The sequence below is a fragment of the Melozone crissalis genome, unplaced genomic scaffold (genome assembly GCF_028551555.1).
Source record: "Melozone crissalis strain CALT ecotype California unplaced genomic scaffold, PUWL_Pcris_2 ptg000019l_1, whole genome shotgun sequence".
Classification (NCBI taxonomy): Eukaryota; Metazoa; Chordata; class Aves; order Passeriformes; family Passerellidae; genus Melozone; species Melozone crissalis.
Genome location: NW_026535797.1, coordinates 25,117,173 through 25,142,447, shown reverse-complemented (window position 1 = coordinate 25,142,447; position 25,275 = coordinate 25,117,173). Strand labels below are relative to the sequence as shown.

Sequence of the window (25,275 nt, the reverse complement as noted above, 5' to 3'; positions counted from 1 at the left end):
ACATGCTGAAATAACTTACAGAATGCTCCAGGGAGGTTTATGTGTCAAAAAGAGCAGTTTTCTCTAGTGGAGCAAGAACCTCTCAGTGAAGGAAAAAGGTTGCTTTATGCCAGTCCTGTAAGAACAGAGGCCCAAGATGAGAAGCATCACTGAAATGGAGATGGCCTTGCCAAGTATTTTACAGCTGTTCTCAGCTCTGTGCCGTGGAGGCTTTCAGGAAAGGTGTTTGAGTCTTGTTCCAGTTCAACCAAGTCAGATGTGGCCACATCATGCTTGTGGTGCCAGGCCAGCATCCTGGTGCTGCAGCAAGGCCAAGAGCCAGGACAGCAGGGGAATGAGGTGCTTCGGGACTGGAAGGGGAATGTCAGCAGTGTCTGTATTGTTCTAACCAATGCTACTGGGTCTGGGCTAGGCCAGATCACCTCCACAGGCACTGTGCACCCTCACCTCAGCCTCTGATGTGTGCCTCAAGGCCTTTGTCCTTGGTGGTGTGCCCACAGATGCTGGATTAAATCCTGCTGCATTGTTTATTGAGTGCCCTTGAGTGCACTAGTCCTGTGAAAAATAAATAGGCAGTATACCCAGCTGTATGCACGCTGACAGAAGAGGGCTGTTTTCAATTTGCACGAGTTACCTTTGTTTCAAGCTTCTTGTCAAACTTCAAGTTTCTTAGCTTTTGAGTGTTTGATGTAATGCTTTCAACATTCTTCTGGCGGAGATTTTTTACTTTTTATTTTTGGGGAAAAAAGCCCCACCAATATCAAACAGAGAACGTGAGACAAGGCAGTACCTGGGTTCTAGATGAGCCCTGGAAAAGGTCACTGGCAGAGCCTGGCTCTTTGCATCGGTGGTGAGAACAACTTGAACATTTAACTGCACCTGGAAGAAACCACAAGTTGGGCAAGGGTGAGAAGAGGAGGAGGCTTGGCCTGCAGTTGTGGGTTTCACATGCTGACTCAGGGCCTGGGAAACCAGGAGGGGGACTAAAGGTTCCTTGTGATAGACTCCTGAGGAAAAACTGATGTAGATTGGATAAACTGTAAAGCTTTCTTGTTTTGATTTTCATCAGTGTATTAATAAGATGGTGCAAGTTAGATATTTAAATACGCCTTCATTTCTAATATGCTTGTTTATGATTACCTAATAGAGTATTTTATATAACCACCATAGCTTGTAAACTATTTTCTGATCTTTCCTTGAACCACATATCACAGAGGTCTAGCAAGATTCAAAGACATCTGAGAAAGAAGAAACTATTTTTGAGTATTGAGATAACTTTTCTTCAGTTTCCACATGGATCAGTAAGAAGTTTCCTAGTTTCAGTGGCAGTGAAGCAAATGATGGATATTCTGAGTAAGTTTTGTTGTGCAGTGTATGTAGGCAAAGGCAAAACCTGCTAAGGACAGAGGTTGGTCAGTGCTGCTCTCTTAGCTGCGCTGAGAAACACAGGCAGAGTTAAATGCCTGTGTGCTCCTTCCATAAGCGTGTTTGTTACCCTTGCCTTGGTATACTCAGTCTCTTGAAAGTTAGGTTTTTTCTTCCATAGTGCTATTCACAGGTAGCCTTAAAAATTATTTTCTTATTCACTGTTTGTATTTAAATGCCCGCAACCCTTGCAATATTTTCTGTTAAAGTTGATTTTGTTCTGTTCTGCCGTTGTTTCCACCCTACCTTGTTTCCACCTTGTCCTGTGTTTTCTGCATTTCAGAATAATTTTCAGACTGTCCCCAGCCACTCCCTTATGCCTGGGAATAGCAGGAAGACTACAGAGCATGGGGAGACACGAGGTCCCATTTCTCAGAGGAGGGCTGAGGCTATTATTGCTGAGCACTAAAAGCAATTCAGCAAGATGTAGACACTTGGGATAGCCGACTTCAACAGGCATTTTAAAAATTAAACGATGAGCAGCATTTTAGCGCAGAAAGTTTTTATTTTATCTGTGTAGCAGTGCACATGAATGCCATCTTGCCCCATGAGCTAAGGTGAAGGGTCCACAAGGAGGGCTCTGGATGTCTCTGATATGTCACTTGGTGCAGCTCAGCTGAGAAAAAACACAGAAGCTGTATAGCCAATGGAAAACAAGACTATATCTCATTTCTTTAACAGCTAAACAGTTCCCATTGCCACAGCCTCCTCAAGGGTTAAGGTATCTTTGCCCTGCAGTGTTGTTCAGCTCCTGAGCCACAAGGGCAGAGATGGGTGAAAGCTTCATTCCAAGTTTCACTTGGCATCACCTGGGTTACAGCCCTTGAGGCAAATTCTGCCAAACCCTAACAGGGACTTCAAAAACACAACACAGAGCTCTTATCATTTTTTTTTAAGGCGCTACTCTAATTTCCAAGAATCCTGTATCCATTGTGTTTTGGAATCAGCTGTGTTTGTGTAGCTGTTGGCTAACAGGATTTTATAAAAGTGTGCTTCAGCTTCCCATAATGAAAGATCACTTGCAACCTGATACTCTGAGCTACAGCTCACAATTTATACAAGATAAGGCAGCCCTGCCAGCCTGTGTCACATCCTGCCAGTTGGGTTCACAAGAGGTTGAACAGGAACTCTATTTTTTCAAGAACCATGGGCCATGGGGTTTTTTTTAATCAAGTTTCTACAAAAATCAGAAAAATTTGTGTTTGCTGGAATCAATGGTCAGTTTCTTCACATGTGGTAGGGATTGATGGGGGCAGGTGTGAGGTTTTTGAATGCTCAAAATTGATAACAGTACTTCTAAGCTGAAATAACTAATTATATTACACCATTATAAAAGAGGATATCAATCTAGACCAGAGAAAATTCTCTCTGAAATAAATATCCATAATTTTTCTGGCCTAAGTCTAAATGTTAAACATACCTTATTAACTATACTCAATTTTTTTCATGTGAGACAGGATCCACTTGCCTCAAAAGGGTTGGAATTTTTGCCATCTTTTTGCTTGTACTAGGATCTTAATTCCTAAAGAACAGCTTCTATAGCATGTGGGGAGTAACTAATTTTCTGATTTAAAGATCTTACCTTTATGTTGCACTTCTGTAGCAAATTATTATAAATTAAGAAAAAAGGATTAACCTGGATTTTTCCTGGTCTGGTCATTACACATCAGGAATTATTGTTGCACTTTTAAGGAAAAATTTTATAAAAAATTTTTTATATTACCATAGCAGAACACAGAAACAATGTATTTTGTTTCTTCATGCGCCTAACCTCTCAGTCCATTAAAAAAAACCCAAAAACAAAGACCAAACATAAATGGAGAATTCAGATCTTTCACAAAAAAGCAGACTGAAATCCCGGTATCTCAAATAGCATTTGAGGGTATGAATTGATAGAGTTATACACCAAACACACACAAAAAAAGCCATATCAAAATTTTAAAAATAACAATTTCTGGATACTTTTTCCTCTGTGGAACTGCAAAGAATAATCAAGCAACATTACAGATCAAGTGTGAACCATAAAGAGGAAAGCACTGCCTAGCAGTTCTCTGGCTGGATCTGAGGAGCTTTTATTTTTCAGCAGCATGTATGTGTTTAATTTGATTTTTTTTCTCCTTTTTTCAATAATAATGGCTAAAGCAGAAAAGATTGGGCTTTTAGACCTAGCTTAGATACTTTGCTTATTGATATAATAAATACTAGCTTGTGACTGGAAAATAAAAATCTTATTTTTCTTAACTGGAAAAACACTCTGCTGTCTTGAAGTCTAAATCTGTTTAGATATAGATGTTATGTGGTGTTAAAAATATTTGTAAAACATTTTTACTTATTAAGGGTCTTTACAAGAGATCTCTACAGTCATTTTGCAGCCCCAAATGTGGTAGAAATAAATTTGTCATTAACTAAAGGAATAGTTGGAGATATATGCAAATGAAAATGCTTTTTCAGTTCAGAGAGTAAAAGATGATGTTGGTGGGGATTTTTTGGGGGAAGGCTTTGGTGACTTTTTGTGACAGCTAAACACTTTGCTCTAACAAAGAAACTGCAGTTAGACTCAAAAACTGCTAATGAGGTTTGCTTATTAAAATACTAATATTTAAGAGGTAGCCTTAAGTAAATCTTCAACCCTTTCTAGCAGATTTCGTGTAGCTGGTCACATCTAAACCCAGGAAAATGAAAAGGTATAAATTTAGCCTTACCTTTTTTCTCAATGTAACCACAGAGTTAGTGTTGCCATGGCTCTATTCCCTTCCTGTTTGAAACATTTGGCTAAAATGGTACCATGGTCATAGGTCTCAAAACAAGCTGCTTTGGAAAGCAGGTTTGGAAGCAGGGTCACACTTTGAAATCTATCCAGTGTGGTCCTGGGTACACCTTTTCCATTTCAGAATCCCAGTCTGCTCTCTTATCAGTGGAGTGCTGCACGAACCTTGGGGATGAATCATCCCTTGCCAAAATTTTGGCAGGGCTTGCAGTGAATGGGAATGGACCCTACTCCTCTTCCTCATGGGAGCCTTGGGAACATCTGGGACTGCCCAGAGTCAGGCCCAGCTCCCAGGGGTTCCTGCACAGAGCCAAATGTGGGCGAGGAGATTGTGTTTCATGCATGAATTTTAAAGCTGGTGTTCTCTTTTTTTTTCTCCCCTTAGGTAGTGCGTAAAGGATGAGGAGCCCAGGGCTTCCTCACTGCAAGGTAAGAATGTGAGAATTTGCTGCTGTGGTAACTCTGCTCAGCTGCCCAAACAGAGTAGCAGGGAGAATATTCTGTGAAATTTTGCTTCTTGGTCTTACCAGATTTGAGTAGAAGTCTGTCTGTGCTGTTGCTTGGTATATAACATCAGCAGAGATGTTTGTGTTTGAACTGATTGAACTTCCACTCTTAGCTGCCTTCCCAAAATATTATCTGTTTTGGGAAAAGACAGGTGGCCTTCCAACAATGCAGTCCCATGGTTTTCTGAGGGAATGTGCTGTTTTAGCAACAAAATGCAATCTTTGGCATTTTTTACACTCTATCTACTTGAACTGAGTGCAATATTTATCTTTGTGTTTTACAGAGAGTAGCCTCTGAAACTACAAAAATTATTTGTAACTAGTACTGTTGATAAATTTATAAAACAAAATATGGATGCTAATGAATCAGTGAGTAGTTCAATGTGACACAGGCTCTGTGATTGAAAGTGATGTCCAAAACCTGAAACCATAATTGCTCCAGTGAAGTCAATCTCTGTGCATCTCTTTTGAGGCAGTAACTATTAAGTACTTAAAAATGCTTCCAACTATGACACCACAGGCAATTTTAACTTCAGCATTTCCAATTTCCCAAGACAAACCTTGGAATTTTCCTCTTATCTTCACAAAGGTATGGAGACAATCAGCCATAAGAAATGAATTCTGAGGTATTCCCAACCCTCCAAAAGGGAGAAACATATCAGGCACGTCAGTTCAGGCACATTTTAATCATGGTAATCACCTAGCACATTTGGCATTTTCCTAAGGCTAAAAATTATCACAATATGATTCATCTTATATTTTAGGATACAGAGAAATTGCAGAAATTTAATCAACCTGAAACACAGATACTTCATTATCTCCATTCTCTGAGGTGGCTGAAAGGCCATTCTCTAAAATTCACAGATTGTGAGACGGTACATATTGCATGTTTTGTCATTCCAGGTGCCATCAGTGTACATCTCCACACATTTCTCTGTCCCTTTGCCATTGGGCTCGTGCTGGTGCCAGTTGCTATAACTCAGAGGCATGCCATTTAAATACTTAACCTGACCTGAAGTCTCCCCCTTTCTAATGCCCAGGTAAGCATATCGGTTATACTGCTTCACAATGTCCATAATAGCTTTATTCTCCTCCTCATTCTTGGGGGCTGCAAGAGTTCCTCCAACCTCTTCACAGGATTGCAGTGCAGACACAAAGTCAGCTTTCTTCCCATTGCTAGCAAGTATTTTCTCTCCTACTTTTCTTATTTTCCCATTCAAAGCAAGTGCTGAAACATGAAAAGAGTTAGCTTTGTAAATTCTCTATGGCATACCGATGTCAAAGCAAAAAAAAAGAAATCAAGAGATGAAAACTAAAAGTGTTAAAAGGAACAGAGGGAAAAATTGAGCTAAGGAAGAGAAATAAAGATCTTTAATTTTACTCATTCACTAACTGTTCACTAAATATATTTTTCTGCTTGTGACCACTTGTTCTTGTCTCCAAGACAAGGATGTCTCACCAACATCTGCTAAACATCAACTCTGTTATATTTTGTGTACTTTCTAAAGATAATCAGTATGCTTCAGATTTGAGCAAAGGAAACAGTAAAATGATAATTGTTTTCTGAATCCCTTTCAGTATAAAACAATTTACCACCTTTAACAATCTGGTTGCTGATGGATAAAAGTGGTACAAGATATCCACGAATCCATGTGGAAAGTGCAACATCAGGTAGTTGGAATATTTTTAAAAATAAACCCAATTTGAATAAATGTGCATTATGATTGCCAAGAGGAATCTGCTTCTCTCCAGGGAAACAAGAACCCTGATTTCCCCTGATTTGAGTGAGAAAATGGAGTTATGGGGTGTAGCACCTATTCCAAATGCAGTTTCCTTCCTGCAAGTCATGGTTCTGTAACTAACTTTGCCTATTGCACTTAAAATTGATTGTGAGGTGAAAAAGTAACAAGGGGAAGACTTACCAGCCTCAAGTTGGAAAAGCCGGTGCTTCAAATTTGCTAAAGCAAATTTTCTGGCCAGAGAATCAGGCAGACCTATACAGATAAAAACAAAAGTTATACAGTTAAACTAGGCTGTCCTGCTAGGAGTAACTCCCTGGATAAAAGCAATTACTTTCCAGAACTAACTTGCAAATGTAATTTTTAACATCAGCAAGAGTAAAATAAATATTTTCCCAGTATTTTTTCACATTGTTGTTAATATATATTATAGCAAACTAACAAAAACATCCAATCCTCTGAAATGATGGTAATTCTCCTCTGCAGAAAAGTAACTGAAGCTCTACAGGTTGAAGCCTTTTGTTAGCTTATCTATGAAACTGGCTTTGCCAAAGACAGGTTTCATTGGTAATGGCAGGCATGAGGAACACTCTGAGGAGGAAACAGTTTCTATGGCACCGTGTGACCTTCTTTTTAAAGCGCTGGGTGTTTATTTTGCTTTAATGGGAGCCATAAACAGTGGTAGTGGAAGGTTTCTGGATAGTGTGAAATACATCCACAGCACTGCTTGCTAAAGATGGGAACCCACTGTAAAGGTAGATTCTTTTTTTCATACCACAGTCCACAGGTAACAGAGGTCCTATGTGTAGAATAAAGTCACTAAGGTACTCTCATGATAATAATCATGATCATAATTAACAGCTATGGAGAAGCACAAAAGGTTGCTGCATCCCCAGCAACACTGCAGCTCCTACTGCACTTCACAATCCATTAAAATCCCCCCATATTTGACCTAATGCAGGGAGACTGGGAATAATTCTAATAGTGCTTTAGCCTTGCCAGCAGACCTGGAGAAAACATTTCTACATATATATAAAATATTTATATGTTAGAGTGTTGATAACTGGTTCAATTCCTCTCTTCCCCCAGAAGAGAGAGGAGACCCATTTTTTAGAAAAAAATAAACTGCCCATTTCCTCCATTCTCTTTTCCTTCCTGTGCTTAACACATCTACTTCCTTGAGAGCACGTGTCCCTCTGTGTTATCTGTTCATGCAGCCTTTGTGAGGTGGGTCTCTTGCAAAAGAGGAAGTTTGCTTACCTTTCAGACCATTCCTTCCAGGGATACCAGGCAGCCCAGAAATTTCTGGGCATTTACTCAATGCATGGCAAGTCACTAACAAAGCAGCCAGTGCTATGAGGGTGTAGGATGAGTAAGACAACATGATTTCTCAGGCCAGCTGGAAAAAAAAAAATCACACATTTGTCAGGTAATTCTGTAAGAAATTGCAGACATTGGTTTATACAGTGCACACTCTCCCCCCCCCCCCCCCATCACCCCTTCTTGAAATTTACATTATTTCCTTGTTTAAATAAAGTTTATAATTCAGATGTAAAAGATTTATTTTGCAACCATTGTGTAGTTTATACACAAAACTCTTTCTAGACTGATAAACTTGGAGTAGTGAAGATAAATTAGCCCTTTCACAATTTGTTGGATTAATCCTTGAGAAATGATAAGCTCAGAGGTAACTGATCACACTTAAGCCATTAGCTGTCTGCAAGGACTGTAATCACCCGATGATGCATTGGATATTAACCTAAGGCAGATCTGTCACAGTGGGACTGGTCATGTTTGGGAGCTCGTTACAGCACAACACTATCTAAGCACATTTATTTGGCATAAACTGATACTGTTTTACACATGGGCAAAACTTCACAGCTCAATTGACATTCCTATCCTGTTTTGAACAAAATTCCACAAGCTTGAAAATGTCAGTTAATCTTGTAGAAAATAAACTTCTGCTGGTTGGCAAAAGGCTTATTCATCTTATTTTATCCCCACAGATAAAACAACAACTAGGGTTATAATCTGAGTGCTGAGCTATCATGACTAAAAAGCATTTTAAAACCGTACATTGTGGGTTGTTTACAGCAGAGTGAGTGGGTGTGCTGTGCAGCTGTGAAACCTGAAGGACTGTAAGATACTATGGCATAGAAATATCCAGTTATTGACATCTTTCAGTTAAAGTAACAGGAGATATAAAGAAAGGTTCAAGATGCCAGAATGAGTGTCTGTGTCCAATGGGGTGATGCTCATGGGTTGACTCATACAAAACAAATAATATCCATTACTTCACTTTTTTAATTGGCACAAATCAAAGAGGATCCTGTACCTGCTCTCTCTTAAAAACTTCCATCTTTTAAAAAAAATCAGCATTTACACATACTAGGTTCTAAGTCTAGCTCCACTTAAAATTTAAAATAAAAGCTTGGTTGGCTTGAATGCGATAAGATTATTAGCATCTAGGTTCATCAAGCTATAACAAGGTATTTGCTATTACATTTCAAATTATATATGCCAAGCAGAATAAAAATATCATCTAGTGTCATTTATTAAGTGAGGTAAGCTTTTAAAAGAAAAAACATTGTTTAGATCTTCCATATTGACTCTGTTATAGGAGACTTTTGAGGTTATTTTTAATCTGCATCAACAGCAACTGGTTTTTCTAGGGGAATGTCTCATCAACATTAATCTGATGCGACATACCATTGAATATACAAATATTCAATTTTGTCATAAATTTGCAGCATATAGGATCTGTTTAACTAGCAGCAGTATGGTCAAGAATGTGCACTTTAAACAATGCAAAATCAAATCCCCCTGAGAGCAGATGTGCAGTATTAAAGTTTGGTTTGTTGAATTTGGAGCATCTCGAGTTGTTTGCCCTTTACTGAAGGCCAGCAGGGCCCTCTGGAAACACTGGCCAGTGACTTAGAGAGAGCAGGTTATTAAAGACCCTAACAGAAACCTACCTTAGGTGATAGGAATACTTACATCCTTGAGATAAGGAAATGCAATTACAACATGTACCCTTTGCCTGGTGATGATCATTCATGGAATTACATTTGAATGGGCTACTGCATCCAGCTCATAATTGGATTATGATGCAGAGTCAGACCCCTGATCAGTTATATAGCAAAATTGAAAAAACACAGCCCTTCAGTTTTAATCCAGTTTTAATGACCTTCATCAGTCATTACTATCTAGTGTCCTTCAGGCACCTCCTTATCTACCAAAATTGCTAGTATAAGCAAAGCAAAAAAACTACTAATAAAGGGAAATTTAATTTTAGAATGTAAATATGACCACAGCAATCAAAAGGAACAGGTTTGCCTTCTAGCTGAAATTCTTTGTGATTTATTAAAAGGAAATTCAACTTACCCTTCTGCTTCAAAATGAAATGAAAAATCAGTTCACACCAATTCCCTTTATATAGTGTGGTGTTTGTTAAATGATATGGCTGAAGTGGATACTGAGGCCACGAATGAGCTTTTTCAGTTTTGCTCATATATTTGTTATGCAAATACTGAGGCCAGTTTTAAGGGCTGAGAAATTTCTTTTTTTTTTAACAAAATAAAGCCAAAGTTGTAGAAAATACAACCCAGAACTAACAGATAACCCAGATTTGTAGACACAAAAGATATAAAACCGTAAAGTAACTTTCAGCAATTTTAGGCCATATTTTAAAATTGTTTGTTGTGTTATAAAAGCAAAAAATGGCAGATGGCCACCAGTGGCTCTTGTGAAAGGAAAGATACTCTTGTGATTAATCTTAGGGAAGCCTGGTACCTTCCAGATAGTCTGACCCAGTAATCAGAATTCTAAACTTTCCTCCCTCTCTGTATCTGATGTATTTATCTTACCTTAATATAATTTTCTAGCTGTGTGCTAGAATGCTCATTCTGGTCTCTCTTGCACAAGACAGCTGCTCCTCTCTTGGTCAGAGATGGATCTTGGAAAAAATCTGTATACATGCACAAAATTCTCAAATGGATTAAAAAAAAAAAAAAGAAACCAGAGCTTTTGCTCCTGCTGTTTCCCAGAAATAAATATTGGGATTTTGTAACTCCCTTCTGGTTCTGATGCATTCTACTCTAAAATGATTGATCCTAGATGGGGTTTGTTTTATAAACCCCAGCAAGACAACACATCAATGTCTCACCTGAGAGACAGAAATACCTCAGCTTCACAGATTTTCTGTGTTTTGTCAGTTTATACCGTGGTCTCTATTTTTCATTTGCATTTCACTGAAACTATTTAAGTTTTGTCATCACCCCTAATAATTGTTTTATTCTTTCTGAATGATTCCAGCAGGATTCACAGCTGCAATCTAACATCTTTAGGCTCCCTGCTCAGCAATTAGAGATGTTTAATAATAACTGGCTGATCTAGCCAAGAGAAAACACCAAAGCAGAAGATGCATTTAGGATTCGCCTTAGGCATAGTGCAGGCACTTAAATACAATTCCATTCACAACTGTGAGCCTTGTCCTGCAGTTAAACTGCCCAGCATGGCCTGTTCTCCACCTCAAAACCCCCCACAAACAGCAAACTGAGGATGTAGCAGGTTTCCTTCTTGGCAAATGATCAGGTCAGGTAATACTCACAGAAGTATATTCTAGACAATCTATCTTCAAAGTCCTTCCTCTACCAGATGGGCAGCAGAGCTCTGAATGCACAGTAGTCCTTTTGCAGCACCAATGGAAACCATTTCTCTCTGTAGTCCAGATGAGGTAGAGGTAAAAAAAACTGGTGTTGAGTGCATAAAATGTGGATTAGACAGTACCCAACAGATAAGATATTTTTTCCCATTCCTGTTGCAGTTTGGAAATAGCACAGATACCAGACAATTGACCACAAAGACACAGGTAATTCTGTTTCTGGATGGCAGCAGAGCTCTGGGGAACATAGAAATTTTCTTCAATTCCAGAATAAGATGGAACCTAATGGATCCAGATTTTGAGAAGCAGTATTTTAAATTACTAGGTGCCCAAGTTCTTGGGAATGTTACCAGAACAAAATCTCAAGAGATCCAGTTTCTAGGCAACTCTGCAACATTCGTAAGGGCTGGTTTTTCTGCTGCATCACTGCATATACATACAGCTCTAACACATGAACTTGATAAGTCTCTGGAGATTTGTACTGTTTCTTCCACCTAACACAGTGTATATTATAAGAAAATTAAAGGATTGAAAACATTAAATAGGGAGATCAGTAAAGCTCCATCAACTTATCTCTATTCATTTATGAATGTGTGGCATGAGCAAAACATGGCTTATGATCTAGGAAAACCTTATCAATTCTTATCTTTTGGTAAAACTTTTGAAGAAAGATACATTTGATAACAGTTGTTCTCCCATGAGTCAGATCATACTTACACAATGGAATCTGATAAGAAATCTAAAACATAATCCAATGTGAGAGATTACTTAGTCATTAGATTTACTTTCCTTAGTTATGCAGCAGAGAATGAGGGAAAACAAAGATACTCGACAAGGAAGAAAGAAAGTAAATATTTTTTCTGCAACCTAGCATCCCTGTAGAATAGCTGGAATGGGAATTCTGAAATATGCAGGTAAACCTGTGTGGTAATGGCTGAAGGCCTTTAGCTGGGGAACACCCAAAAAACTCAGCCAGGGAATTTTAATGGTTTCAGAGAACCCCAGGTGCTGCATGCCTCCTTCCAGCATTAGGAAGAACCATAAGAATATTAAATATGAAATGCCGCCAGTGGATTAAACCCAAACCCTGCTCAACTCTCAGCAAAGGAGAACTTGGGGGGAAAATGGAGTCTGATTTATCAAGATGTCATATGGCCAAAAAGAAAGTTGCTTCTTTCTATAGAAAGTTGCTTCTTTCTATAACAGCTCTGCACGCTACCCTCAAAAAACTTATTGCAAAGGAAGTTTCAGTACCAGAACTAATTTTATACAGCTTTCAAGCCTCTCATTTTCAGAACACAAGGTAAACTCTTCATTTTGCTATTTTGAAGTGAACTGATCACTAACTGATTATGATAACTTAGCATATCCTGATCTGTGTAAAGCTTTCACATAAAATAGTGATGCACAGCCTTGCTAGTTTATATTAGCAATTTGTGAGACAATAATTTAAAGTGTGTCACTGCGCTGCAAGTTCCTGATATTGACTCTCTGAGCGAGTCCTGGTACAGCATCTGTGTGGTCAATTCTCCACGTTTACCTCCTTCAAAACAATAGTCATTTTCATATTTGTATTCTAGTATTTCCACTGTAATTTATTTGCTGAGCTTTAAATCATACAGAGTTAAGTGTCTATAGTTAGCTTTAAGGGGGCTCATTGGCATCAGCTCAAGACTTCATCAGAAATACAGGGCACTAAGCATATGTCACCTCTTATGTCATGAAACAACCCAGTAGGTGAAGTGTTACCTCCTCCCCTCCTGCAATTCAATTTTATTGACACAAAACCAAACAAAAATATGGGAAGTTCAACAGTCCCCGCCTTTGGAAAATAAGAAGCACTGATAAAATAGTTTGTATGCTAATTCACAGTGCACTGATGCAGAAATGGGAGCAAAAAAATGTAGACAGTGAGGCACTTAACCACACTGCTAATACTGAAAGAAACTCTGCTCTGTGTGCCCTAGACCTTAACTTGAGGTAAACACATTATAGGAAGAATGTAATTGCTGATGAGACCTGTTTATATTTATGAAAAATCATGGCATCAGAGAAATGCTGTTATTTTGGGGAAACACTGTTATTTTGGGGAGTGGATTCCAGGGAGATTTCTATGTTTAAGTGTACACGGGTAGATGTAGAAGAAGAAGGAATACTGAATATAGATGATGAGTTTCCAAGCGCAGATGGGGAGCAGAGCATGGAGCGCTGGATTTTAAAGAGCTGGCTTCACCAGACTGAACTGAACCTTAACCCTAACCCAAATACCTTTCCATCTATCTATTTTCTATTCTAGGAAAAACAATTCAAACTTTGCTATCAAGAAAAGAGGTGACCAGATTTCAATTTCTTTTTTTTAAAGTCATGGTTCTCTCCTGCCAAAGAACTTTCAAGTTAAACCTATGTTAACAGAAGTACCTGGCCTTTGCTTTCAGATTACATTAGATTCCTTCTCTCTCATATACTTCAAATAATTGATTTAAACTACAGATATCAAAGTGGTCTCTTGGGTTTTGTGAAAATGGTAGGCAAGTTGCTAGATTAAAGTAATTTTGACTGAACTATTGTTTCTATGCCTTGAATTAAAAAAGGAGAAAATCAACCTGAGCACATTAAAACAAAGGCATCAAGCAGCTCTTACTTTGACAATAACAGATTTTTAGACACAGCCTTCTTCCTTCCTTTGTGCAGGCCAAGTGCTCTTTCCTTCCCATATTCTTTATCTAGGTTTAGTAAAAGTTTGGACCACACTCTAATCAGCTTCAGTCTTGTCTTTTCATAAACAGACAGAAACATTTCACTCTAAATTCACAACCTAGTAATGTTTTCAAGTCTGTTTCTTACCTGTTTCAGAGCTAGCTAAACTAAAGTTTAGAGAGATGTTATTCCTAGGATCACTGAGGAATCCTGTTATTTTCCCCTCAGATCATCAATTCACCTTTTTATCCTGTCGGACACATCACCAACTCTAATTCCTCCTTCCATCTCCTGCAGCAAGCAGCCCCCTTACAGGAATACTGCATAACAGCATGGGGCATGACTCCTAATCTTTGTTCAACAGCACAAGGAAATTACTCACTGCAATGTCACTTAGGTGTGTCACAGAGGAGTAAACATTGCCCTCTTTTACTGGGAACAGTGCAAGGAGTAATGCTGGAGGTGTCCTGCCACTTTGTGTTCCCATAGAGATGGGAACACCACTTACCTCCCATCAAAAGGGGTAATAGGAAGCAATTTATGCTTGAACAGCCACTGGCCAGCATTGCCTTGGAAACGTGTGCTTGCAATTCATATCTTGCCCTTATGAATAGCCACCTGGCTCTTGTTGTCAATTTAAAATAATCTATCCTGCTGATGGGAAAAAAATTCTGCCAAGCTCTTATTATGTTGTTATTGCTGGGAAATGGCTGTGTAATGTCTCACTGATAAGTGTTAGAACATATGTATCCAAAAGCATTGTCAAAGTTTTATTTGCAATAGAAATTCAAAGTCCTTGGGAGAAACTTGTGGTTGAAAACACATGGCAGAAAATACAGAGTAGCAAAGGAAAATAATAAACTCACCAAGATGCTGTTAAGGTCTGATGATCACAGTGAAATGAAGCTGCGTTGTATTTTACTGAAGGGACACAACCATTAATGAATTCTCAGCAAGCATCACCTATTGCGGTTTTTATTGCTATTATGAGCTGAAAATTAAGATAACAGTTATTACAGAATTCCATTTCCCACAGATTTTTCCAGGACAGTGAACACAAAGTTGAAAGAAAGCAACCTTTGATTGATACATCTCAGCTGATTTGAAGCTAGTTAAGGTGCAGTTTTTGCAGAGGCTTTGGTGCAGAAATATTCTTGGAAGGTTCCTGCAAGGGTAAACGAGAAAAGCTCTATTTAAAGCCCCTAGAAGTTCAGCTAATAGATAAAAACAAGGAACAGATGAAGACTCAAAGAAGTAGAAATAAAACAAACGGGAATGAACAGAATTCTACACCCTCAGATTCTCTCTCAAGAGAGGGGAAGATCTTGAATGTTGCTTGAGGCCAAAATGATTCAAAGTGAAAACGTTTAGTAGGTTATTAAAACACAGCAGACTTAACTTGAATGACAAATCAAAGAGAATATTTAATAACTCTGAGAAATGTAATAACCAGAATGTCAACTACTTAACTAATAAAATATCATTTTGTTATTCCATGGGGGTCACCCCTTACAGCCTTTAAGCGGCTTTATATGTAGTTTTGAAGATTAAACATTTTTTTTGTTAGTAAGACAAAAGAAACTCGATACAATTATTAAAAATAATTTCAGCTACCTATTCTAGTATAAAATATACCTTTTATGGTATAATGAAAGTATTATATTTATTTATAAATTCGTTTTGGCACTCTTACTTGGATTTGAGGACTCATTCTAGGCAGACAGGAACATGCTTGTTTCCCAGGAGTGGGAATCTACACAAGAGCTCCTCAAACATTCTCATTTTTCAAGTAGTCTCATTGTTTGTCTGCCTTACCAGAACACCTCAGGGACCCAAGCTAGAAACCAGGTTTTCCCCAGCCCTGTGCACAGCCCAGCCTGCTGGGTACAGCAGAGTGCCTCTTGCACAGGGTCAGCCATTGCCATTGCTCCTGTGGGCAGTCCCCTGAAACTGGAGTGATTTTAAGTATTAACTTATAAAATTTAGTTTTCAGAACCTTGAGAACTGTGCTCCTGCTTTGGTACCAGTGTCACCATGCTAGTAGTACATTGCATTTCTCTAGAATCTATTTTCCTACACAAATGGGGCCCAACTGTTTAATAATTGCCATCTTTTATGGGTTTTTTACCTTTCCTGAGGAACATACTTTGTTATTGTTACAGAGATAAATAATGTAAACTATAATATTTTCAACAACTCACAGTTTGCCAGAATAAAGACCAAATTCAGAACTATTTTGAGAATATTTGACAAAAATAAACATTAGGACTGCATCATTCAAAACCACTGGAGAGCTCCCAGTAACTTGAGACAAAGAGTAATACACAATTTTTAGTGAAGTGATATACATAATAATATGTATCTCTTAAATCTAATATACTTAAGTATATCTGATATATACTTAAGCACTGCAGATACATTTGAACTATTTCTTAAATAACTTTTTTAACTGCTAATATATGAGAAACTGAAAACTTTTCTTGTCATCCAGTCCTGCCATATTGTTGCCAACACTTAATCCCCACTTATTAAAAATGCAGGTTTTGCTTTAAGATAGTATTTAAAACATGGTATTATAAAGAAACAGGAATAGAAATATTTTCACTTTGCTTTGGAAAAGTGTAGAACTTTTCAATTGAAAGGCTTTTAACTTCTTTTCACCATTAGTCTTGAAATGTACTTCACTCATGAAAATGACAGATGAGATGCTCCAGAGGGAGGCAATTGCAGCTTGAAGCTAAAGACCATGTAGTAGAAAATAACAGCCCATAGAGAACACTCAGAGGCTTCAAGATAACATTTGCTCCACTAGTTTTTGATGCATAAATAAAAGATCTACTTAACAGGCTTAGAAAGTCCCATAAATACACCCCTTTTCCATTTTAGCTGCAGCTCTAGAATAAAAAGGTAAAAGGATTTAGATAGTGCATCATTTCCTCCTGTCTTTAGTTTCTGTGAATATGTATGGTTGTTTAGGCAGGATGGAGAGGGTATAAGGGGATAGAAAAGTTAATAGCTTGTGATTTGTAGGCAATGTAGTGCTGGTCAAGCCACTTCTGCATGGGACAACGTCCCAGGGGTGTCATTGGACACATAAAGTGCAAGACAGGAGATAAACAAGAGAGTAACTAATGCAGACAATATGATTCTGCTGAAGGAGTTTCAGGATTTCCAGCTAAATCTGGTGAAACTCTGTGTCTGTCCATCTCAGCTAAAGAAACTTGCATGGTTTAACTTCTCTTACATCAAAAGAAAACTTTGAATTATAAATGTGCTTGATATAATTGTTGGGGCAGGATGGAAATTTGCACAGAACTTTTTTTCCTACACAGCTGAAGCACAAGGGAAAGGTGGCCAAGTGTTGCGGCACAGCTGTGCAGGTGGGAAGAAAGGGAAAAGATTCTGTTCAGGATCCTCCCAGATAAGCCCAGAAAGCCTGATGAGGAAAGGAAACAGTGAAGTTCAGGCTGCTGCACTGCTGAGCAGGTGCAGGTGTGTTTGCATGAAGCCCAACACAGCAATCTCAGGCTCTGAAATCAGACACCTAAACATGGGTCGACTGCTGCTCTCGCATTCTGTGTATTTAGTCCAGCTGCTTGAAAATTTATCTGAATTTAAACACCCTGGAAGAGGATGCCAGCCAGTTGCACACAGTAGAATCTTCCTCCCACTGCAAATATGCCAGAAGTTTCTTTGCAGGATGAGCACGCAAGCCCAGCTCAGAGGGACAGACTGTGCCACCAGCTGAAGTCATAAACAAAGCAGAGCTCACAGAAAGCCAGGAAAAAGCTCTTACAAGTGTCTGCCCTGAAGCACTGATCTAAACAGCTCAACTGATGTCCGGATCTTCACTGGGGTCACAGGCCATAAAAAGAGATTTTAACTGCAGGTGCCTCAGGACAAAGTCATTTGTGCTAGAGAGAGCACAGAGTATCCAGTCATGCTGCTGGTGGTGAGAGGTTTAGCAGAGCTTTAAAGAGACACAAGGCTGTGCCTAGGTTTCCAGGCCATCTTGCATTATTTATTCCCCTGAGCATTTTTGGCCAAACTGCAACCCAGGAATCATTTTTCACTCCTTAGCTCTCCAGGTACTAAGAACAGAGCAGAGCAATTCGGCAGTGCTCAAGTCACAGGCCCTGCATAAAGCTTCTCCTCTGCATGTTTAAACTGAAGAGTTTGATGCCTTCACAACAGGAAACCAGCCACAGCAAAGAACACACCTCTCCTCTGCTCTACCTTGCATTAGCCACCTGGTCCCCCATATTTATAAGTAAAAAGTAAAGCAGTAAGTATGAGCTGCTACTGATTGAATGGCTTCCTGTTTGCACCTTGTAGCTTCCACTAAAAATTGCCACTTGAAAACTAAAGAGAATGAAAAGAGCCTTTCAATGATTGTGTTTTTTCACATGTGACAGGATAGCTCCTCTTGAGTATGTACTTAACCTGAAATTGTGTTTTAGAAAGATAAACCCAGCAGCTGATTAACAAATGCTCCTTTCATCCTGAATTACTCGTAAGCTCTGTGGAGGTCATATTAGCACTATATGAGTTGGTTCTAATCAGGGATATAACAGCAAATACAGATTAGTTTATAATTAATGCAAAATTACGTGGTCATCAGGAATGCTGATTTAAGCCTTCTGGAAGACAATAGACCACAATTTAAAACTCTTTCTTTTTAGCACCTACTGAAGAAAGTTGTTCCTTAAGGAAGAAAAAGGTGTCCCTGATGCAAATGATGAAAAAGGTCAGAACTTAGGGCACATCTGATAACACCTTGCTGAATTTTAAAGTTTCAAGTAATATGACTTAGTAAAGAGCTCATTTTCTATTTCTAGGTGTGGCTCCTGCCCTGTGGACTTTTGTCCAGCTGAGATCAGCCTGCTCCTGCATGATGGCCTTGCAGGCTGTCAGGTTGCAGCATCACTGTTCTGCTCCTCTGGGCACAGCCTCAGGACAGGAAAGTTGAGCAGGTAAGCCCAGACTGACAGAGCCACACTTGCACAGCTGCTTTTCCAGCAGAGCTGGATTTTCACCACTGTAATAAAGAGCAGTTTGGTTTTCTCAAAAGAAAGGGAAGCTGGCAGCTTCCCTTCTGCCCAGGAGGTGTTAGAGTTGGGGGAGCATTTCCCTTGAGATGGTTACACCAGGGTGAGCCTATAGGACAGGAAATGCTGGAAATGAGAAGTGACACCAGAAGGAACCTAAAAGCTCAAGGACTGGGAGTTTATTCCAAGAAAAGCAGCTCAGATGTTCTATAGACCAAATCCTTGCTGGGGCCAAATATGCCTTTCCTGTACACAGCCTGGTTTAAAAGTTAATTATCTGATAACTCTGGGCCATAGGAAACTGAGCATGCAATAGGAAATGCTTTCCCATTCTGCTTTTGGGAACTTCCAGTGTGTTTGACATAAGAAAACTTTTGCACTTACCTGCAAACCAGTTTGTGGTTTGTACAGATGCCATTTGAATGAAGCACAGTCCTCTCTGAAAATAAACATTAACTTAAGGTTACAAGAAGCTTCATAAGTTTCTCAACTCTAATGGAGATTTGCTGGGAAAAATAATGTAAAAATCAGTCTAAATCACACTTAAGAGGTGAACTCTTGAGAACGTGGCTGATAGGGCAGCAGGAATAATATTTCTAAAAAAGCCCCCACAAAAACGGTGGAGAGAAAGCAACCATTCATATCTACAAAATACTACTCCATTTTTTTGAGGGTTTTTTTTGTTTGTTTGTTTTTTTTTTCCAAATCAGTGGTTTAGTCATTGCAACCTACTGGCTGATGCACTGGGAGAAAAATCGATCACTACTCTTAGTCCAGCTCCAGATGAAATGGTCTCAAAACATTTCACAGTGGTTTTTGTGTCTCAAAACAGACTCACCTAATCATTCCAAATGAATGCATTGGAGACTGAACAATTTCTGATCCCTAAACCCAAATACATCTTTTAAATATTGCACCATTTCCCATGTTTTTAGGTAATAAATATTGATTAAAAATTCCCAGGCAAAATTTTAAGCATTCTGTTTTTCATAGCTGCAGGACACAATTAATGCAGAAAAGGAATGCAGTTCACTTAAGAACTGCAAAGATACTTTGCCAGTAATGACAAGGAAGGCATGAAGCAGATCAGCAGATAAATCATACCCTGGAAAATTCATATCCTTTACCAATTTCAGTAATTGCTTCTTTGCTGTACCTATATAACCTAGTGCAGAGAAAATAAATGTCATTACTTATAAAGGTAGACAGGGAATTAGGCAATGAAAATAACAGCTATAAAATAGATGAGCTGGGCATCAATGGCTCCTCTGTACAGACATATTTCTAGGTTCCCATGGGTCCATAACTTGCCAGTGTAGCCATAATCCTTCTCTCCTTAGAGGCACTTAGCTTAGTCCTAAACCAAGTGGAAGACAAATTGAAAATCTGCTCCTCCATGGTTAAACACTTTCGGCCTTCAATGGAAACATTTTTCTTAATTGTCAAACTTGTAGTACTGGGCTTTGTTGTCATGATATCCACCCAGTCCTAGTGAATACAGTCCATAATTTTGTAATTCACCTGAGGTGAAAGAAGCTCCCATCAAGAAAATCATAAAAGCTTATAGGATCACTTCTCTCACATTAAGGACATATCAAACAAGCAGGGCCTTTTGCTTTTTTTTCTGCATGAGCTAAATTCCACTTTGAGAACATTTCAGTAGCAGGCTTTTGGATTTAACTTAAGACAAAAAAATATTTCTGCTTTCCACTGCATCTAAATCTTGATTTATAGTTCCTGTACCTCAGCTGATGCCTATAGATTGCCAGAACACATCATTTTATTCTCTTCTCATGATTTTGTACTGCACACAAAGCACCTTGCCTGGCTGGTTTACTGTTTTATTCCTCCTTGTAGTTACAGCACAATTCATTTTCCAATCACATGGGAAGAGCTGCATGAAAATAGCTGAAACTTCAAAAAAGAAATTATTTCCATGTCAGTAGCTGCTGCAGTGGACTTCTGTAGTCAGAGGATAAATACCACTCTAGGCTCTAAGTGATCCTTATCAGTCAATTTTAGAACCAGAATAAAAGTGCCCCAGGAGCAAAGGCATCACTAAATACTGAGGAAACATAGGGCTGTATGCACTGTCCATTATTTACTTCATAAAAGAATGTATCAGAAGCTGCATTTAGAGAGCAATCTCTCCAAGTTTACAGCTCAGCTCCAAGATGAAATAGAGACAAATTTTTCATTTGTTTCAAGATTATTAGCAAGTGCTTCTCTCACGCTGTATTTATGAGGAACTCAGGCAGAAAGAACCACCAGCCTGCTGAGCATGCCATAACTTATTACCCTTGAACCACACATTTAACACATAATGATTGAAAATATGAAATCTGTATTTTACTAGGAGATTCAAAACTGAATCTCCAAGAGAGAACAATTATAAATACACCCTTTATCTTGGTATTCCAGGCCCCTTTTAGAGGTACAGCACAAGCACATCCATCATTTTACCAGGCCAAAAATTATACTTATCTTTACCTTACCTTTTTTGTGTCTATTTAATTCAGCCTCCAAAATCTGTGCTTCTGTTTCCAAAGCAGTTACTTGTCTCTGCAAGTCATCAGTTACTATAAGTGGGACTCAAGGCTGTTATTAAATAATTTATACCAAAATGACTGCACAACACCTGTCTCCAAGATGCTCAGCTCTCCTGTAATCTGATGCCACGTGAAAGAGATATTTGGTTTCCAGAGCAGAAATCACAGGCCACACTGCAGATTTGTTTAGGGAATTTATCCAACTGGGAGTGCCTTATCCCTGACCAAAGTGAACACTTGGATAAGCTTTGAATTCTCAGGGCTGCCAAAGTCATCTTCTGTTCAGAGGGAAAAGCCCAGTTCTCACAGGCAAAACACACATGTAAACATTGTAAAATTAATTAAAGTTGGAGCAAAAACTCAAGAACAGGCAAAGAATGAGAGAAGAAAAAATGCTGCTTTTAACATGAGATAGAGGGCTTGGTATTTCACCCACAGAAAACAACAAGCTGGTGACTCATTCCAGACAATTTCTCCCTCCAGTTCTGTTGGGCAGCTCATCTCCTATGTAACAGATGGTTTCTTTTTCTGCTCCTCACACTTCTGGAACTCACACCTTTCCTGAAATGGTGCTGTAGGAATACCAGACGCTAACACAAATATTTTTTGGAGAATATAGTAAAAGTTTGAAAACCAGACTATAGAAACATGAGAAATTTATTTCTTACCTCCATATTCTACCTTTATTCCACTCTCTCCTTGTAGTTCTAAAGTTCCTTTTATTCCTGAATGTCTCATTTTTCCAGGGAAACTCTATAGGTCTCTCAATTCTTCTCCTAGAATTTAACTTAAAATAAAAAATGATTCAAATGTTTCCTAAATTTTTCTCCCACTATGTTTCCTTAGTGTTTTAAGAGAGCATCTAACACCAACTCCTTCCCCCTTGGTGTTCCACCTGCCCACTCCCAGGAAAATAAAAACATCTCAGGAAAATTGAATTATTCCCATGGAAATCTTCATTTCCTAGGAAATGCATTACTTTGATGAAAAAGCCTTTACTATCCCTACATATGGCACTGAAAATCCATGAAATAAATGCCCTCATGTTGTTCCATCCTCTTAAACAAGAAAGCCAATCTTGTTCAGCTGTAATCCAATCCCACATCACAGGGTATGATCTAGAAAATGAGCTAAATCACAGCATTATTAAGGATTCCTCTCTGGAGTAGTTTGTTGAAAGATACTGCTGAAGAAATTTGCTTATTTCAACCATGGAATTGCAGAGGCACACAGAGGGGTAGTGGACCAGAAGATGTCTATACAGAATCTCAGTGCATGCCACTGGAATTTTGTGTCACAGTTCATATGAAGTGGTGATGTTGAGAATTTCCTTTGTGGATGGAAGGCAAGCACCTCATTCCAAGGTGGGTGGGTTACACATGATAACACAGATGTGATATAGTAAGAAAATATACAATTTCATGTATACTTATTAAGAGTTTGGGCAGAAGCTGTTTTGGTCACTTGGCAGAGAGTGTGACTGGGTTCAGCCACATGACAGAAAGCATTTTGGAGCCATTTGCTGCTCGCAGCAGCACATGAAAAAAATTACCTGACAAATCACACCTTGGGGGAATTCTGCTTTTGATGAAGCAATCAAGTAATGACCATCAGATTAGGAGGCAAATCTAGCAAGCATGATTTCTGGTTTTGACAGCTAGCCCCTGGAAAGAAGGAGCAGTAATAATTTAGTAGGAGATAATAGGAACTGATTCAGAGTACAAATGGTACGATCAGATTAAAATCTCATTACATCTCTATTTTATTGGTTGCAGTGAAAATGTACAACATTATTTTTTTATTTATTAAAAGCCAAGTATCTAGAGTAGTATTATAAATGCAGAAAGCATGTTCAGCTTCCTGACATTGTGCAGAGCCTACAAAAGGCTAGTGGGGCAGAAGAAAATGAGAGAAGTAAAGAGATAAAATGAAAGATTGAAGGAGGCATGAAACAGGAGTAAAGGGATGATAGGGAGTGTCAAAATTACAGTATTGCTACATGGTCATGGCTCTGTACCTGCTCACCCTTTGCATCTTTGGGACCATCTCTAGCTGGTAAGACACTGGCTGCAGGAGCACTGCACTGAACTTCTGGGCAGGAGTAAATTGTCTTTGCAGGTTCTTCTGTGCTAACTGAACTTCTTACTCCTAGCAGGGAAAGCCAAGGCATTGAAAGGATGAAAAAGAATCATTGCTAAGTCCACAGATCCATGACAAATCAGTAATTTAATAAATTTCTCCATTTGCATAATTTTGAGGTGTTACCAGGGAAACACACTCCTGTCTTCAGGCAAAAGGGATAGTGTCTGAATCATAGCATTTAGCCCCTGATGGTATCTGTGCACATTGAAAAGAAACCACCAAACTTATAACAGTGTGAAAGTCTTGAGGTCTAATGAAAATACCTAATATCACAACAGTCATGAATCTCACTGTGCTACAAATGAATTTCAGTGTTTTGTTCATTATATGTTGAAATGTACAGCCTTTATCTTCATGCCAAATGAATCACACAATATTCCAGTTCAGGATGAATCCTCAGCAGCTCATTGTGTTTCTGCAGGGACTCCACACCTATCAGGAAATGCCTAAGCTCAAAGTGATTAAGCGCTTCTCTTATCAGAATCTCCACTAATTGCATACACCCACACCTTAAAGGACAAAAAGCTCAAGTATCTTTGAGCACCAATGATCTGAATGCCTCCCCTATTTCTCCTTTGTATATTAAAAAACCACATTTTTCCTCAGCATTACATCTCAGATCTGAGCTCCTTTTGGATTCCAAAAGATCTGCAATCCTTTGCTGCCCTCTCTGAGCAGAACAGCAGTAACAGATAGAAACATCATAAGGTAAAAGCTCTGACAGGCTGCACCACAGTGATTGCCCTTGTTTGCAATAAGTGTCAAATGTGAGGCAATCACACCCCATGTATTCTCTTTAATTGAAACACCCCCCAAATTAAACTACCACAGACTTGTGACAAACTTATAGTACATAAGCTACATATTAAAGGCAAGTGGCCTTAATTTCTCTTAATTTTCCCAGTTCTACCAGTCAAAAAGAGAGAAGCCTCAGGAAACACCATTTGGTCGACAGATTTGGGTAAAAAGAGAAAAATCTAATCCAGGATGAATTCTGCTATTCACCTCAATTATTTCTCTTTATTTTAATCTTCAGAAAAGATTTCCCACAGAGAGCAGCTTCCCCTGTCAGGTTTCATCTGATAAAGTACCACATAGAGTATAATCATTAGACTATTACCGTAGGAACATTATAATTAGGATAAAAAGCAGAGGTTAAGAAGCACCATTTTTCTATGTTCTTTGTGCTTCCTCCATTAGGATCCCATCAAAGTTTAGAACAATGGCACATATTAAAATAAAAGAAGGAAGGTATTTAGCTAACTAGTATAACAAACTTGAATCCTCGTTTATATTTCTTATCCAATTCCATGGACTCCAGACAGTTCTTAATACCCTGTAAGGATTTTCTTCTGCTGATTTTCTGTAGTGTGTTAATTACACAATACTAGGGAAGTTGGCATTGCTGGTGTCACCCTTGAAGGTAACAAGACAAAGCTCAAAATAAAACTTGAAAACAAAATGTAAGCCTTCAGATAAGTTCACTCCCTACAGGGATTCAACCTCACACAAATCTCTGTTGGTTTTGCCAGCCAGGAGCTAAAATCTATTTACATCCATAGTTTTCCAGGGTGCTCCAATCCTTTATTCTAGAAGAGTCCAAGTGCCTGTTTAGACTTTGACAAAATAGTGGCAGGTTTTCCTAGAATTGCACCACTTTCCAAGGCAACTGATGACAATTAGCACCAATAACAGCTTAGATAAAAAAAAGCAAAATGCACCAATTTTCTCATAAAAAT

General features: G+C 38.7%; 1 protein-coding gene across 1 annotated transcript; it reads right to left on the bottom strand.

Moving 5' to 3' along the window:
- Positions 1-5,365: 5,365 nt before the first annotated feature.
- LOC128937174 (uncharacterized) lies at positions 5,366-24,649 on the bottom strand. The gene is made up of 9 exons (XM_054276564.1): positions 23,383-24,649; positions 22,076-22,170; positions 21,341-21,424; positions 19,230-19,284; positions 14,806-14,962; positions 9,822-9,828; positions 7,698-7,826; positions 6,621-6,692; positions 5,366-5,926 (listed from the first exon to the last, which is right to left on the bottom strand). Exons 1-9 carry the CDS (start codon positions 23,562-23,564, stop codon positions 5,550-5,552), a joined length of 1,158 nt encoding a protein of 385 aa, XP_054132539.1. The 5' UTR covers positions 23,565-24,649; the 3' UTR covers positions 5,366-5,549.
- Between the last annotated feature and the right edge of the window lie 626 nt (positions 24,650-25,275).

Coding starts and splice junctions, on each gene's coding strand:
- LOC128937174 (XM_054276564.1), bottom strand. CDS start 23,564: ATGCCTTGGCTTTCCCTGCTAGGAGTAAGAAGTTCAGTTAGCACAGAA. Junction 22,171..23,382: donor CATGACCATGTAGCAATACT/GTAATTTTGACA, acceptor GTTAAATTCTAG/GAGAAGAATTGAGAGACCTA. Junction 6,693..7,697: donor TGGAAGGAATGGTCTGAAAG/GTAAGCAAACTT, acceptor TTATCTGTATAG/GTCTGCCTGATTCTCTGGCC.